This window comes from Daktulosphaira vitifoliae, unplaced genomic scaffold, assembly GCF_025091365.1.
Source record: "Daktulosphaira vitifoliae isolate Bord-2020 unplaced genomic scaffold, ASM2509136v1 Scaffold_4, whole genome shotgun sequence".
Lineage (NCBI taxonomy): Eukaryota > Metazoa > Arthropoda > Insecta > Hemiptera > Phylloxeridae > Daktulosphaira > Daktulosphaira vitifoliae.
Genome location: NW_026099575.1, coordinates 28,995,166 through 29,011,204, shown reverse-complemented (window position 1 = coordinate 29,011,204; position 16,039 = coordinate 28,995,166). Strand labels below are relative to the sequence as shown.

Below are 16,039 nucleotides of genomic sequence, written 5' to 3'. Positions count from 1 at the left end.
TAAGATATTTTTTTACTAAAATTTTTCTTAAATTCTACTCTACAAAATAGCTATCTTAGATTTTTTTTTTACATTTTATTTAAAATTTAAAAATAATTAATATTTTTAATAAAATGTAAAAAAATTAATTATTGAGATATAGCTATAGACCTAACGTATAACTATTATTTAAAAAAAAAATCAGCTAAAAATATTAACTGGATCAAAAGTTATTTAAGTTGTCAGTGAGTGGTGGGCCACCCTGTATATATATATATATATATGTATCAGTATTTCTGGAACACTTTCAAAAATTAAGTTGAACAAGTTCTACATTCTATATGCATTTATAAGTTTTGAACCCTTCCTGTATAAAGGAAAATGGTCCGATTTAAAAAAAAAGTTCGACGAATGAAAGAGCTATATAAATATTGTTTCTCATAAAAAAAAATGTTATATTGTAAAATTGATGTATACATTTTTCAAAAAGTTATAGCATTATGAAGTTAAAAATGTAAAATATAAAATCGAGAATTTTCCCCGTGAAGACAAAATAAAGTCTGAAATTTTTTAATAATACAGTATATTATATAAGCTTAAATTTAATTTAAAATATTTTCTTAATTTTCAATAATGAAACACACTTTAAATTATAATTCTATAATAAAATATATTTATTTCAGATCTTTTTGGTATGAAATGATAACATAAAAATTAATTATCCAAAATTGATTTATATTCTTTATCTATTACTGAAAAAACTACTTATCTAATTAATTTTATTACGATTTTTTATTTTATTTCAATATTATTCTTTACATTATATAAAATTAATACATATAATTTAGTACTTTTTGATTTCTACAAAATAAAGCCTTTTTTTGGAGATTTCCCTCATTTATGGAAAACTAGAAAAATGTTTTCAATTTTTAAGGGTAATGTCTTCGACTATATACCATTTGTGATCTTTTAATGTATTGTTGAAAGAAATCGGTTCGGTGAGAGCTAAGAAAAAGTGGTAACAGACACAAAAAAAAAACATCATAGTAAAATTAATAAAACTCATATAAACAAAAAACTATAAAATTAAATTAATGAACACAACAAAAAGAAATTTAAAAATCAAAAGTAAACAATTTTTTGGTAAACGCAAAATTAAAATTATTTAGAATAATTTAATTAAGTTTTGTTACCAATAAGACCCAAAAATGTATGCAAAAATCTATATAAATATGTATGTATAATATCAAAAACGTGTAAAAAATATCATGCTCAAAAAAAAAAAAATTATCTTAAAATAAATACATAATGTAAAAATAAATTAGTTAAAATAAAAGTTCACTTTTATTTACATATTTCACAAACTATTGTCTATAGTTTAATTATAATAATATAAAAAACAATGAAACCCATTCTCAACAAATTATGATGTTGCTAAAATGAGTTATTCATAAGTAAAATATTATAAATATACTAAGTCGGAGGAAAAAAAGACTTAATTATAACAACTATCTTTAGTAAAAGACATAAAACAACACAAATAATAAAGAATCAAAATCTAACACAATTTTTATACAAACATTTTTCCTGTATGTTGAATATTTCGTCTGCAATATTTAAATCAACTATTAAAACGATTTCAACGTTAAAGATAAAAATACGTTGTATTTTTCAATTTTAATGACTAAGTATCTAGATACGACTTTTTTAATAATAACACTTTTTATGATAAACATTTAGTTCTACAATTTTAGTTTTATTATTTTTCCATTGAATAGTATAAACTATAAGATAAGTGACAAAAACGAAAAAACTACTCTCATATTCAAATTTTCAACCCTCTTGCGGCATCTGAAAATATTAGGAAAAAATTCCTTCCCCCCATCAGAAGACTAAACTGCAACTTTTTTTTTTCTATTACAATTTAATTATTAACAATTTCAATACTTCGTTCCGCCCAAATGCACACCCAACACCACTGATAAATTTAGCACTTCTGTCATTTGTCTTTTTTTTACATCACAAAAATATTTTTTAACTATTGTAAGAAATATCTGTATTCGCTATTTACTTAAACTCCTTAAATTAAAACACAATATATAAGTATTTTTATAATTAGAAATAATATTATAAATTTTCGTATAATAAACAAACGAGCCTTATTGATTTATAATACTAAATTGTATTTTACAACTAATATTTATTTATTTGCTTTATCCTCATGTACGTATAGAGCGCTTCTAAATACGATCACATAGTCGCGCACAGTCATGAAACTCCACACGAATCTCAGCTCTGTTATAGTACGCACTTATTTTGCTGCGGGGAATGTCATACAGTACTAACCACTACTCACCGGGTAAGACATTTTATATTGCAAATATTTATTAATTCAATAATTATTATAAAAGAAAAGGTAAACTTTTATAATTGTAACAATGGTAAATTGGTTTATGAAAACTTCGTTAGGAGTTTTAATAATTCGTAAAAACTAATAATTAATTTTAAAAAATGATACTCCACAAAATTCTTGAATTATTAAATAACTTAAGAAAATTAAGGGAGGGAGCTAATAGTTATACCAAATACGCTATTTATTTTTTTATCAAAAAATTATCAAAGTAAAAATTTCATAATAAATTCGCAATGCAGAATTCAATGAAATATTCATATAATTTATAAGAAGTTATTAGTTTTACGGTTTTTCCTTTATTTTAATTATCAAATAAATTTTGTCACAAAGCTCTCCGTGTTGCTGAAAAAATTTTGTTGAAAAGTTTGCTCCTACAATAATGTCATTTTACAATTTTTATAAAAATAATTTATAATAGTACACATGAACAAAAAGCAAAAGGTTGTTTTTACCTTTCATAATGATAAGTGCACAAGTCTAGTTACCGCTAATAATGACTTTAAAAGTCAACTAAGTTAAGTTTAAAGGTTAAGTAACATAGATGTTTTCATGAAAACTCAACTTGTATGATATACTTTTAACTAGAATATTATTAACCCACTACAATTCAACTAAATGCTAATATAGTTTTATTTTTCTATTTTGTAATCTAAATTTATCCAAATTTATTTTAACATTGCATTTTTTTTTTAATGAAACCTAATTTCATAATTAAAAATATTTCATTAATACATTATTATAATATTTCAAGTTTATTATAGTTAAAATAATATTAAAATCGGTGGTTTTAACATCACTACATCAATACGTTTTATATTACACTTTAATACATACATGGTTAAATAAAAAAAATAAAACTGACTTATCAATTAATTACTAAAAAATAACTATTTAGGTAAGTAAAATATATTAAGCAACCTATTAGCACTTTATTGGAAACGTTTTTACCCTATCACCATAGGGACCCATGTCCATAAAGGCCATAATTAACTAAAATTGAATTACTATCAATTAGGACACTAAAATATTTTACAAATTGCATCACTTAATTTTTTGTCAACAAATATTTTGTGTTTATTAACAATACTTAAAACATTTTGTTAGTATTGTAGATTGGTACGACTAAAATGATAATAGATTTTCAATTGTCCTAAGTTTAACCATAGTCATAATTGGCCCATTTTACTAAAACAAATTTTTTATATATCAATGTATTAAAAATAGATGTTAGACCAAGCATTTGAAATCCCGTGACTTCTATCGCCTTTGTTTTATCGTGCAAAAAGTTTAATCAATTTCATTTAACATCATGCCCTTTTAATTATTTCTCTGCAACTAACAATTATAACTACACTAAAAACAATTGTTGTAATTTTAACTACTGAAATAATTACAGTATACACATCAAATATATATTTAAGTATACATTACGTTGAACAAGATTTAAAATAATTTAGTAAAGACAGGATTAATTTATTTGCTAACGCACGTTTACAATGATTCCTTTTGAATATAATAATAAAAAAAATTAAACTGAGTTATAAAAATATAGTATACTTTATATTTCAGTATAAATATATTATATATCAATAAATTAGTTATCAAATAATATTTAATAAATACAATTCAAAACTGTAATCACTATTTTATAAAAGTAAATTTTGTGATTTTAAAAGAAAAAGTGAATATAATTTTTTATTTTTTTTATAAAAATTATTCAATTACTTAAATTAGTAAAAAACTTTACTAACAGACAGTAATTCTAACATGGATTATGTTAAAAATACATAACGTTAACAGTATCCCAGTAAATTCAATATTATTGATTTTGGAGTCTTAATAAATCTCGAGGTTTATTCATTTTGCAGCCGTAAAATATTATATCAATCTTTTCCATTAACTATTATACCTAATACTATCATAGTATTGGGTATATGATCAAGATAATCAATTGCTTTATTTTTTATGTTACGTAATTTTTTAGAGATTATTAAACTATAATTACATTGTAAATATAAAATAGGACGTTCTTCATAAGTTTACATAACTTATATAAAATAAATTGGTTCCATTGATTTTATTTTATAAACTTAATTTTCCTTACTGTTTTTTTTTTATGTGACACGATCAAACAAAAATTTTTAGCTTTAATGTAAAGATTAAAAAGTATTGATTTGCAATGTATCTTTTATGTCTATTATAAGATGGTAAACCCTTGAGCAAACCTTTAGAAGAAAGATCATTAAACTATTAAAGAAATTGCATGTACGATGAATGTACGCACAGAAAATAAAATAGATTATACCTACCGAAAATAGCCATTCTGAAATTTATAAGAACATATAAGTTTTTTAAAGTGTTGTGGCATTTTAGGTACTTTTTTTTTATAAAGATAGATAATTTGCATAATAACTTTAATTAAGAGGTAAAGATATATACAGTTAAATTGAAAAATATTTTACCATTTTCCATTATTATATTGTAAATGTACTGTTTTTTATGACATTTTTATATTCTTCTGAATAATTATGATTCTTGTAACCACATTTATTTTGATAAGTTTGGTTGTTTACTGTTGTTCATACATTTTGTCATATATTACTTAATTTTCAACATTATTATAATTTCACTATACCTAATTACTTTAATATGTATGTTTTAATCAAAAAATTAAAAAATACTGCATTTATATTTTTTTTATCAATAACTCATTTTAGCAACATCATAATTTGTTGAGAATGGGTTTCATGTAAAGAATAATCTCCAATAAAATGACAAATTTAAAAATCTTTTATTTTCGAAATTTTTTTAATTAAAATTGCTATTACTTTTTCAAAAATGATCAAATATAGATATTTTAGCTTCGATGCGAAGCTGAGAAGGTATTGGTTTTACTATGATGTGTTTTCTTTTTTTTTTTGTGTGTCTGTTACCACTTTTTCTCAGCTCTCACCGAACCGATTTATTTCAACGATATGTCAAAAGATCACAAATCGTATCTAGTCGAAGACATTACCCTTCAAAATTGAAAAAATTTCCCTCGTTCCCCGTAAATGGGGGAAACCTCCAAAAAAATTACAAATTTAAAAATCGCTAATTTTCGAAATTTTTTCAATTTTTTTTACTAAAATGTGCCGTAACTTTTTCAAAAATGAACATATCAATATAATTCTTTTTTATATAGATGTTTGATGTCTTTACTTATCATTTGATATATTTTTTTTGTAAATTTGACCCTTTATCTGCCCACAGGGGGGGATTTAAAATGACAACTTTTTCACAAAAAATTAACTTTTTCAACTTAACTTTTGAAAATGTTCCGGAAGGTCTGACACTTTTATATATATCTTAAATTAAAGCTAATGTAATATACTTTAATTTGAAAAAAAAAAATTTGACCTCTGGACTTGTCTTCATGGTGAAAATGGCTATCAAATGCTATTTTCGTGTGAAAATTCTCAATTTTATTTTATTTTTTATATTATATTTAACTTTATAATGCTATAACTTATTGAAAAGTGTATGGATCCACACAATTTTTTTTATGAGAAATAATATTTTTTAATAAACCCTTTTTCAGTCGACATACTTTGTCTTAATCGAGATATTAATAAGGAACCATCAGATCAAGAAGCTTTTGGAATAAAACACCAATTTTTTTAAAATTAAACACTATCTAAAGATTTGCATCGAAGCGTTTATTTTTGATAGTGATTTTAATCACTGTCAGATATCATTATACTTGATTCAACTATACCACGGCACCACTGTGCCCCGACCCCCCTGTGCTGGGTTTTTTTTTTTATAGATGCATGATGTCTTTACCTATCATATGATATATATTTTTTTATAAACCTGCCCACAAGGGAGGATTCAGAATGACAACTTTTTCACCAAAAATTAACTTTTTCAACTTAACTTTGAAATTGTTGCAGAAATACTGACACTTTTATATATACCTTAAATTTAAGTTTATATTATATACTTTATTATGGAAAAAAAAAATTTCAGACTTTATTTTGTCTTCACGGTGAAAATGGCTACTGTATGTTTTTTTTGTGTTAAAATTCTCGATTTTATATTTTACATTTTTAACTTTATAATACTATAACTTTTTGAAAAATGTATGGATCAATACAATTGTTTTATGAGAAATAATATTTATATACCTCTTTTATTCGACATATATTACACTTATAAATTCGAAAACTTGTAATCAAGACTTAAATAAGGAAATAGGGGTTCATTTTGCTTTGAATAACCTATCAATTTTTTAAAATTAAATACTCTTTACAGATTTGTATCGAAGCGTTTTTTATGATAGTAATTTTAATCACTGTCAGGTATCATTATACTTGACCCAACTATGCCACGTCCCCACTGTGCCGCAACCCAACAGTGTTGGGTTTTATTTATTTTGAGATAGCAGAACTATAATATAGTTTCAAAAGATTAAAGAAACGTGAAAAAGGCGAATATTAAAAAAATATAGTAGCAAAATAAGCTTCCTATACAAAACTATTATATGAAACGTTTATAACCCAAGTAACAATTATATTTAAATAAAAAGATACGTAAATTAAATACTAAACTCATTGTTTGGTATATACAATGATACATAACGTAGACAATACAAAATTATAAAAAAACAGACTAAAAGCTATAAAAAATATCCTTTTTTGAATAAAAAAGAGTAAGCTGGTTGTCGGTTAATAAAATAAATTAAAAAATTTATTTTATATCAAGAAATTGATCAAATAGGATGATTTTGAGTAAAAACTTATAAGTGATAGGAATTTTAGGATATTGTTATATGTAACACCCTAAAAAGTATTAGAAGCAATAATAAATTTTATTTTTTTGTATTAGATCAAATATTTTAACATTAAATTGCATTATATTTCTATAGTATATCAAAATATAAAATATAATAGATGTGTATCACAAGTCTTGAAAGTATTATGACAAATTATAAACAATTTTGTTTGAGAGGTATACGACGTTCACTTATTTTCGATTTTGATAACGTGTTTTTTATGATAAAAAAATACTTTAAAAATGCAAGTATACACTTAAATACCATAAAATTGTGCAGATATTAATTTCATCAAATCTGACCTACAAATCAAATCGTAGATTCCTGATATTTTCATTTGGTTTTTATATTGGAATTCTATCCTAATAAGGAGAGTGTTGACAAAATTTCAGAAAATACTTCGGGCATGTATTAATATTTATTTTGCCATATTCATTACAATATAAAAATCGTAAAAATATACGACTCGAGTCGTGCAAATTACTAATAGTATACTAAAAACGGTCGAACATTGAAATTTTAATCGACTACCTCTTAAATATGTTCAATACTTAAATAAAGATACCCGGTAATAAATTTGAGGTCAAAAAAAACATTTTTAAAGGTTGCTAAACACGTTTTAAGTAAATTGACCAAAAAAACAAATAATTGCATAAATTATTCAATTTTTGGTCAAAAATTATAATTAGCATATTAAATTGTAAAAATTTTAGCATAAAAATTAATGTTTAGTTTTCGAAATTTAAGTCGAAAATTAATAACAAAATTATTTAAAATATTTTCTTTTCAAAACGACTTTTTGTTAGTTTTTCTATGGTAACCTTTTTTTTCACTAATGATAAAAACTTATACATTTTTTTTGAATTCTTCCATTAATCAAAACTGATATTTTACTTTAACAATATATATTTTACAAAATATTTTAATAAAATATGATATGTACTCAGGTTAATACATTTTAATAAGAATTATGAAACAATATTTGTTATATGGTACAATTATTTGTTTAAGACAAATAAGTATTTTACATGTATTAAAATAAAATAACTAATACGGTTGAAATACATAAGAATTATTTATGAAAATAAAAATATTTTATTGGTTTTTTCATAAAGAAGTATATTTATATATAAAAGTTGATTTTTACTATCTGGTTATTCATTATGGTCTTTTTCTACTACTTGCAATAAATATTATTTTTCACCTTACGGCTGTATTACCCACTACAAATAATGAATTTGCTTTTTGAAGAGCTAACAAGTAATTTTTATTTTGAAGCCAAGTAGTAGGTATCTCATTTAAAAAATCGTCACTAATATAAAAGTTTTGTTTAATTTTTTGTAGCAAATTATTGTAAAACGTCATTTTTATTTATCGTCTCAACAAAAATCCGTTTTTGGGATTCATCTCGCATACTTTATCTAAAGCTTGAACCATTTTAACTTTATCTTCATTAAATACCTCGTCATTAAAAAATGCTAATCCGATATGTGTTTCGCTTAAATACGACAAATACCTAGAAAAGGCTTTAACTATATAAATAAATTAAACTGCTGAATACCTCTAATTTCTGAAGCTATTAATTTAAATTGTTTTCAAAACATATCAATTTTAGACAATAAATAATTTTTGCTTTTCATTGTGATCTATGAAACACACCCGGAGTCCGCAAACTTAATTTTCCAGTGGGTTTTTTCCAATGCAAAGTAAACAAAGTTCCAAAATTTCTATGGAATCATTCCGTAAATGATTTATTTTTAACTTATTTTCAAAAAATTGTAAAACTATGTCTACATTAAAAGCAGTTTTTATAAACATAATACTATCTGTTAATATAGAATGGTATAAATCTTTATTCATTTTTTACCAATTACAAAAAAATCTTTTAAAAAACAATATCTGGCCCAGTTGATGCAGGCATTATTTTATTGAAAACTCTACTAATTATGATTTCGTGAATGTGATATTGACAGACAAACCACAATAATTGTTTATTTAACTATTTTCTGTCAAATTACAGTTGCAATTTAACCTATGTTCTATGTAGTCGTATGGAAAAATCAAACTATTAATATCATATTAATATGATCAACTACATTCAAATCTTCTAATAGGTCAATTAAAGCATTAGCTTGTGACTGACTAGAAGAAATAAGTTGCTTAGGTACCCTAAGAAGTTTAATATTACCATCATCAGTCACTAATACCGCTAAAATGGTAACATTTTACCATCTCAATAAACATTAACGGATTTAAACATTTTTGAAATATCGTCATAAATTTCAAGCTTTTCAAATAGTATATTTAATAATAGATAAGTCAGTTAAACGTTTATCTTAGAAGCTAGCTGCTAAAATATAAGCAATAAGTCCGACCTAGGGCTGAAGCAAGTTGAGTTATTATTGTATTACTGCGCTTTACTTGTTGAGTATAATTCGAATTCATAATCAATATCAGATTGGTCAGTGCTTTAAAAACTATCAACAGCATTAGACAAACTTTCTCCGCGTTTGGTGTTTAAGTTTCTCAAACTCTATAGTTTTTGGGTCTTAACTTGAGCGAATTGTTCTAGCTGAAATTTTTTTCAAAAGTAAAATTATGTTATTAAAACAACCATAGATAAAAAGAATTTACGATCGTTTATTGGAAATCCTGGGTCCAAGGCTTTAGCATGCGAAATGTAACTTCGGAATTCCAAAAATTTACTTTCTTAAAAATTTTGAATAATAGATCGATTATTTATAGTTTATAATTCTACTAAAATTGTTTTTAAATTTATCTCACTGTATATCAAGTAATTTAATTTTTGAAATAATATTATAAATTATAATTATTTAATTATATTAAATTTAATTTAATATAAATTTATATTAATGAAGCTATAATAAGTTAACTGCCTTTTTTTTTTGATTTTTACATACAGTAAATACTTTTTTGACCTCAAATTTTTACCAGGTTCCTTTATTTAAGTATAAAACAAATTTAGGGAGTAGCACATTAACATTTCAATGTTATAACTTTTTTTCACTGCATTAGCGTATACCTTATAGGTTTTTTACAAAATGAAATATAAATAACAAAAAAATGTTTCAACACTTAATATTTATATATACTTTAATATACACCAATGCAACTCTTCAACAATTTTATTAGTTTAATCTTACTACTTGTTATTTAGAAAATAAAAAGTAAGTTCTTTACTCGTATAAATATATTAAATACCTACAGATAACGTATTTTGACTTTGCATTTGTTTTATTATTTTTTAGAACTGTTTTAAAATATTATAAAGCAAAATAAATGGCAGATATCAGTTATCATAATAAATGTAACCATACAGATTTAACATCAAACTTCACAATCTGGGAAAATAAAGCTGAAGATCCTCATTTATTATATATAACATTTACACCAATTTTAATACTCCTATGTTTATTTACAATAATAGTTAATATAATATTATTATTGTCTACTTTATGGATAAAAAAACCACTTTCACCAACTTTATATATAAGTTTAAGTTTAGCAGGTACAGATCTCTACACTTCATTTTTACTAGGTCTTAGTTTTACTGTTCACAGTCTTTTACCTGAAGGATTTCAAATAGTATTAATGACTAATTGTATGAGTTTGGTATTAGAAGCTTTAAGATTGGGAGCAATAGTAACAACTGCAGGACATTTATTATTATTAGCTTTTAACCATTACATTGGTATACTACGACCACTTCATTATTCAGCAACAGTCACTCATGGAACTTTGTCTTTATTTATGATTTTTTTATGGATTGCACCACCATCTTTTTTATTAACTTATTTCAACATGATACCATGCCAAGCATTTCAATCTCATCATTGTAGTTATGAGTAATGATTATACACAAATACTATCAAAATAATTAAATTTATTAAAATGTTCTATAATTTTTTTAAGTTTTTTATTAGAATCAAAATTTAGGAGTGCATTTACAGCTGTATTATTTGGATCTTTATTAACGATGGGATTTATATACTATCACATATTTACTATAGTAAAAAGGCACCAAGCTAATCGTTTACTATACAAACAAAGTGGTAGCATGTACAATAAAAAATCTACACGGGTAAAGCGAAATAATATAAAAATAATAATAAACATTCACTAAATTATCATTATCTAACATTAACAGGTGAATTTTAAACAATCAACTTGTTCACAACAATGTAAAACTGAAAAAGCTGTTTACACCACATTAATGATTGTGGGTAGTGTAGTTATAGGATGGATGCCAGCATGTTTACAGTATTATTTAATATGCAATAATTGTGTAATACAACCAGATTGGTCAAGTTTAAAAATAAGGTTTTACACATACTTTGCAATCAACTGCCTAGTAATTCTAAAATCAGCAGTAAATTCCTATATTTATGCAGCTAGAATGCAAGATATTCAGGTATAAATTATTTAATTTTGATCAGTTAATACGTCTTTAGTCAAATTTTAATAGATAACATAATATGTATAAAATTTAAATATATGATAATTTATCCGTTAAAAAAATGCTAATATATTTTTTCTAGGTTGCAATATGCAAAATGTACTACCAAACAAAACGAAAAATGAATAGAAAAAATAACAATACTTTGGATTCTATAGAAAATGATGATTACAAATTTAATAAATCATCAATGAAAGGTAGAAAAACTGTTATATGCAGATTATCTATAAGACATAGTCACAATGAGCAAAATTTAAATCTAGAAAAAACTAAAAATGATTATGATTATGTAGATTTGAACACATTTTTAAACCACGCTAAACAGCAAAATGAAGTGACTTGTTTGTGAAATAACACTAAAATTGATAATTACAAAAGCAAAATCTTTTACCTTATTTTTAGAAATAGTTTAGAACCCGAGTTGTTTGACTATTTTATTAAGTTAAACATTTTATACTTAAAATTTATAATATCAATAACAATCACTGTGTAGTTTATAATAAATTTTAATTTAATGTAAACTATATATAATATCAAAAATCATTTTTTTTTTGTGCAAAATTTTCAAATAACCATACCATTATTGATCACACTACCAAATTGAATACAAATTTTCCAGCTTTTCTTTTATTTTTATAAGCATCTCTGTATATTTTTGAATATCGTCTCTCATTAAGTGTATTTTGATAGGTTTTCCCATTAAAGAAAATAGCCAAAAGTTCATCAGTGTCAAATTTAGATTAAAAAAAGGAAACAGAGAGCAATGTGGGTATATACCTACAATTTTGATACATGTTTGCAATAGATATAACAAACTAGACAACTTTTTTATAATTTCTCAGTAAAAAATTGCAATATAAAATATTGAATATCAATTTCATACTAAAATTAATTTCTATTATATGTAATTATACATGCATTATACTTATAAATCATAAAACTAGTAATCAGGATATAATTAAATAAATAGAAATTGTTTTTAGAATAATCTAACAATTAATTCTAAAAATTAAACACTTTACAAATTTGCATTGAAGCGTTTTTTATGATAGTGATTTTAATCACTGTCAGATATTATCAATACTTGATAATCCCCATTGTTTTGAGGTTTTTTTTTTTAATTTGTGTGACTTCTTTTTTTTATCAACTATTTACCAAAAGTGTCCCTATAAAATAATTAAATATTGACTAGGGGCCACCAACTACCCATGTTCTTTCCTGATTAAAGTTACTGTAAATAAACAGAAGTCTTCAAGTTATAACCAAACTTTTTATACTGACCCCAAACAAATTTTTATCAGTAAATTTATTATTTATCATAATATTTTATTACAAAAGAATTTCTCATTAGATATAATTTTTAAAAATTACAGTACCAAAATTAAAATTTAATTTAGTAGACATTTAATGGCTATTTGATATTCTCCTGGAATATAGTAACCTCTATATTTATTTCATAAAATGTCAAGAATTTCTGAATATAAAAATTTAATAAAATAGTTTTGTTTGTTATGAAGATATTATACAGATATTATAATTTAGTTTTTGAGCAATCTTAAAAAGCAAATTTAGTAACCCCTTCACTAAAAAAATAACATTTTTCTAAACCTTACTTTCCATCCGTGGCTTCAATGAAGGTGGCACTTAATCCAAGTTCGGTCATACAGTATAACATACGTTTATATCTTTCTGTTCTTCGAGCCAAATTTATAATATAAATTTTATCTAGACCCATATTATCAACTGGTGTAGTCAATAAACCAAGATTGTTTAAATTATTTGATGCTTCTAAAGGATTGTTTTCAACTGAAATTTATAGTAAAAAAAATAAAATATATGTTTCTTTTTCGATAATTTCAATAAAAAATGCTAATTTCTAGAAAAAAACTTAGTTACCAGTTATTTCTAATTTTATATTTGTCAATTGAACTTTATCAATTTCTAAAGAACTATCTTTCTCAAGTGGTATAGTTATATATCCAAATAATTGATCATTGCAAACATAAAATGATATACCTAACCCCAAAAAAAATTTAAAAAATAATTTAGATTAAAGTTATTAATATATATATATATAAATCAAAAACTAATATTTGTCCTATTTTGTAAATTGGAAAAAAAATGGTAACATTTTTTAACCTTATTTATTTATATAGTTTAATTTTTTAATTTCATCACATTTGAGTGGATGTAAACAAATACATATAAGATACACTGTTACTTTTTAAGTTACTTTTCTTTAAGTATGTAAAATTATAAAACAAGAGTAAGATAAAATATTTATAATTATTTTTGCAATCTCACCAGAAAAGTTTGCAGATACAGCAAAAACGATAATATCATCTAATGGTCCTTTATAATTTAATAATTTATTCTTATCAAATGATAAATTATCACTGATCTGAATTCTTAAATCTATCAAAACTGAGCTGTGAACCATAGGGACTTGAAAACACCCTCGTGTCTTACGTTTAACTATTGGTGTATACTCAGGAGTTCTTTTATAATAATAGTTACTAGTCATACCACACCAAAAGTTGGAGTATAAACCATCTGACTGAAGCATAGGAGCAACAACTGGGTAGTTTTTACTAATTAAATATTTTAATGTTAAAGGATTAATTAAAAAAACATCACAATCCAAAAACTGAAAAAAAAAAAAATTTAGACATGATATTATATTTTTTAAAAATTCATTTACCCATATAAAATCGGCCCATTTATTTCTGGCTGAGAATAGTGCTGATTCTTTTAGCTCAATGATATGTTGAAACCTTGAATCAGGCCAATGTCCAGGACCAGTTTCTTCACTATATTCAAGTGGCACGTCATTTATTAAAACATCACTTGAATGATATGCAGTTCCAGATGTAGTTATCCATTTATTAATAATTTTAGAAGAATTATCAATATTATGATCACTTCTTAACCTTTTATAACAAAAATAGTAAATTTTAACTTTAAAATTAGAAATAGTTAAGATAATATCTAAAATATTTTATCTATAGGTAACAATCATATCTTTTTTTTTTGCAAATTTTACATCAAATGAATTCTTAATTTAAAAGAAATTCTAATAGATATTTACAAAATACCGCACAATAAGTTTGTATTGTCTATAGTATTAAAACCCTACAAGGCTATCATGCTGGCCATATTTTAGAATTAACTTTAGAATATGTAAGAATTATTTTCTGAAATTACTTCATTAAATTTATTTCATTTAAAATAATTTTGCTTATAATAACTTGCATAAAATTACTTATTAAAAAATCAAAAATAAAAATGCAAGTATTTTAATATTTAAATATGTTTACTAAAAAAAATTAAAAAATACTTATAATAACAAAAAAAAGTAATATAAAATGCATTTAATATCTTAAAAATGTCATAAATCCAATAAATTTATTACATTTTAACTAGGTGATGTATTGAGAGCAGATTCATATGAGTTATAAATATAAACTCATATAAACCAAATATATTATATTTTGTTGAATTATTTCATCATATCATTCATCAATAAAACATCATCAACTAACCAGTACAAATTATATTAATGGGCTTCAAAACATAGTAATGTATTCTAACTGGAGTTATAGTGTTGGGTAGATTAGAAGGGTATATTATCCCTAAAATAAAGAATGTTTATATGTTTTTATTTATTCCAACAACAAATTTGCACAAACTTGAGTCCTTTTAAAATGGCTCAGTTGTGCAGCTAAGCTAAAAATGGCACAACTAGTAACAGTTCTAAAAGATACTTTAGCACCCCCAGTCATTAATACCTTTCCTGAATTTTAATACCTATAGTTTCAACTAAGTATTTTTATTTATAAATTGACTAACATTTTTTTTTCTTATCTTGCACTACATTTACATTATCTATTATTGTAGCAAATAAAATTTGAGATATATTTAATAAAATATTGGGATATTTCATTATTAAGCTATAGAACAACCACAATCATTAGTTTAATTATAAAGCTATCTATAAACGGCTATCATTAATACCGCCATTATACATTATAAAGCCATTTATATGAATGTGATGAATTGGAGTTTGGGGTCAGAGCCCTCAAAACATAGTGAATCTGAGACAATTTTAGCACCTTGGATTTTTGCTCTAGTTGTGCTACTGCTCAAAGAAAATTTATAAATACATATAAAATGGCTTTCTAGTAAAGTATAACGAAAATTTATACTTAAATGTCCTAAGTAATAATAGTAAAAAACATACAAAAGCTATAATAAAGCTCTAAATGCAACATTCTCAAGTGCAAAAAAAACATTTTATCATTTTAAAAAAGCTACTTTAATTTGCTTCTGTAAAATACAATACTCCAATGAAGTA

At 23.6% G+C, this 16,039-nt stretch overlaps 2 protein-coding genes across 5 annotated transcripts in view; one reads left to right on the top strand and one right to left on the bottom strand.

Annotated features, from left to right (window-relative positions):
* LOC126906120 (glycosyltransferase 25 family member) overlaps nucleotides 1–16,039 on the bottom strand; it is a 29,768-nt gene that overhangs the window by 13,320 nt on the left and 409 nt on the right. Inside the window, exons 2-5 of the mRNA XM_050686416.1 lie at nucleotides 14,387–14,615; nucleotides 13,990–14,332; nucleotides 13,582–13,701; nucleotides 13,299–13,491 (exon numbers count right to left, since the gene is read on the bottom strand). Of these exons, the coding sequence (XP_050542373.1) occupies nucleotides 13,299–13,491; nucleotides 13,582–13,701; nucleotides 13,990–14,332; nucleotides 14,387–14,615 (885 nt within the window). The remainder of the gene's footprint in view (nucleotides 1–13,298; nucleotides 13,492–13,581; nucleotides 13,702–13,989; nucleotides 14,333–14,386; nucleotides 14,616–16,039) is intronic.
* LOC126906121 (trace amine-associated receptor 3-like) lies at nucleotides 2,249–15,158 on the top strand. 4 transcript variants are annotated; one of them, XM_050686421.1, is made up of 6 exons: nucleotides 2,249–2,338; nucleotides 10,478–11,074; nucleotides 11,142–11,310; nucleotides 11,377–11,640; nucleotides 11,768–11,882; nucleotides 15,109–15,158. In XM_050686421.1, exons 2-6 carry the CDS (start codon nucleotides 10,509–10,511, stop codon nucleotides 15,141–15,143), a joined length of 1,149 nt encoding a protein of 382 aa, XP_050542378.1. In that variant the 5' UTR covers nucleotides 2,249–2,338; nucleotides 10,478–10,508; the 3' UTR covers nucleotides 15,144–15,158. The 4 variants fall into 4 exon arrangements, with proteins under 4 accessions (XP_050542378.1, XP_050542374.1, XP_050542376.1 ...); XM_050686417.1 differs by lacking the exon at nucleotides 15,109–15,158 and adding an exon at nucleotides 12,376–12,718; XM_050686419.1 differs by lacking the exon at nucleotides 15,109–15,158 and adding an exon at nucleotides 11,979–12,211.

Coding starts and splice junctions, on each gene's coding strand:
- LOC126906121 (XM_050686417.1), top strand. CDS start 10,509: ATGGCAGATATCAGTTATCATAATAAATGTAACCATACAGATTTAACA. Junction 11,641..11,767: donor CTAGAATGCAAGATATTCAG/GTATAAATTATT, acceptor TATTTTTTCTAG/GTTGCAATATGCAAAATGTA. Junction 11,883..12,375: donor TAATAAATCATCAATGAAAG/GTAGAAAAACTG, acceptor GTATTTTGATAG/GTTTTCCCATTAAAGAAAAT.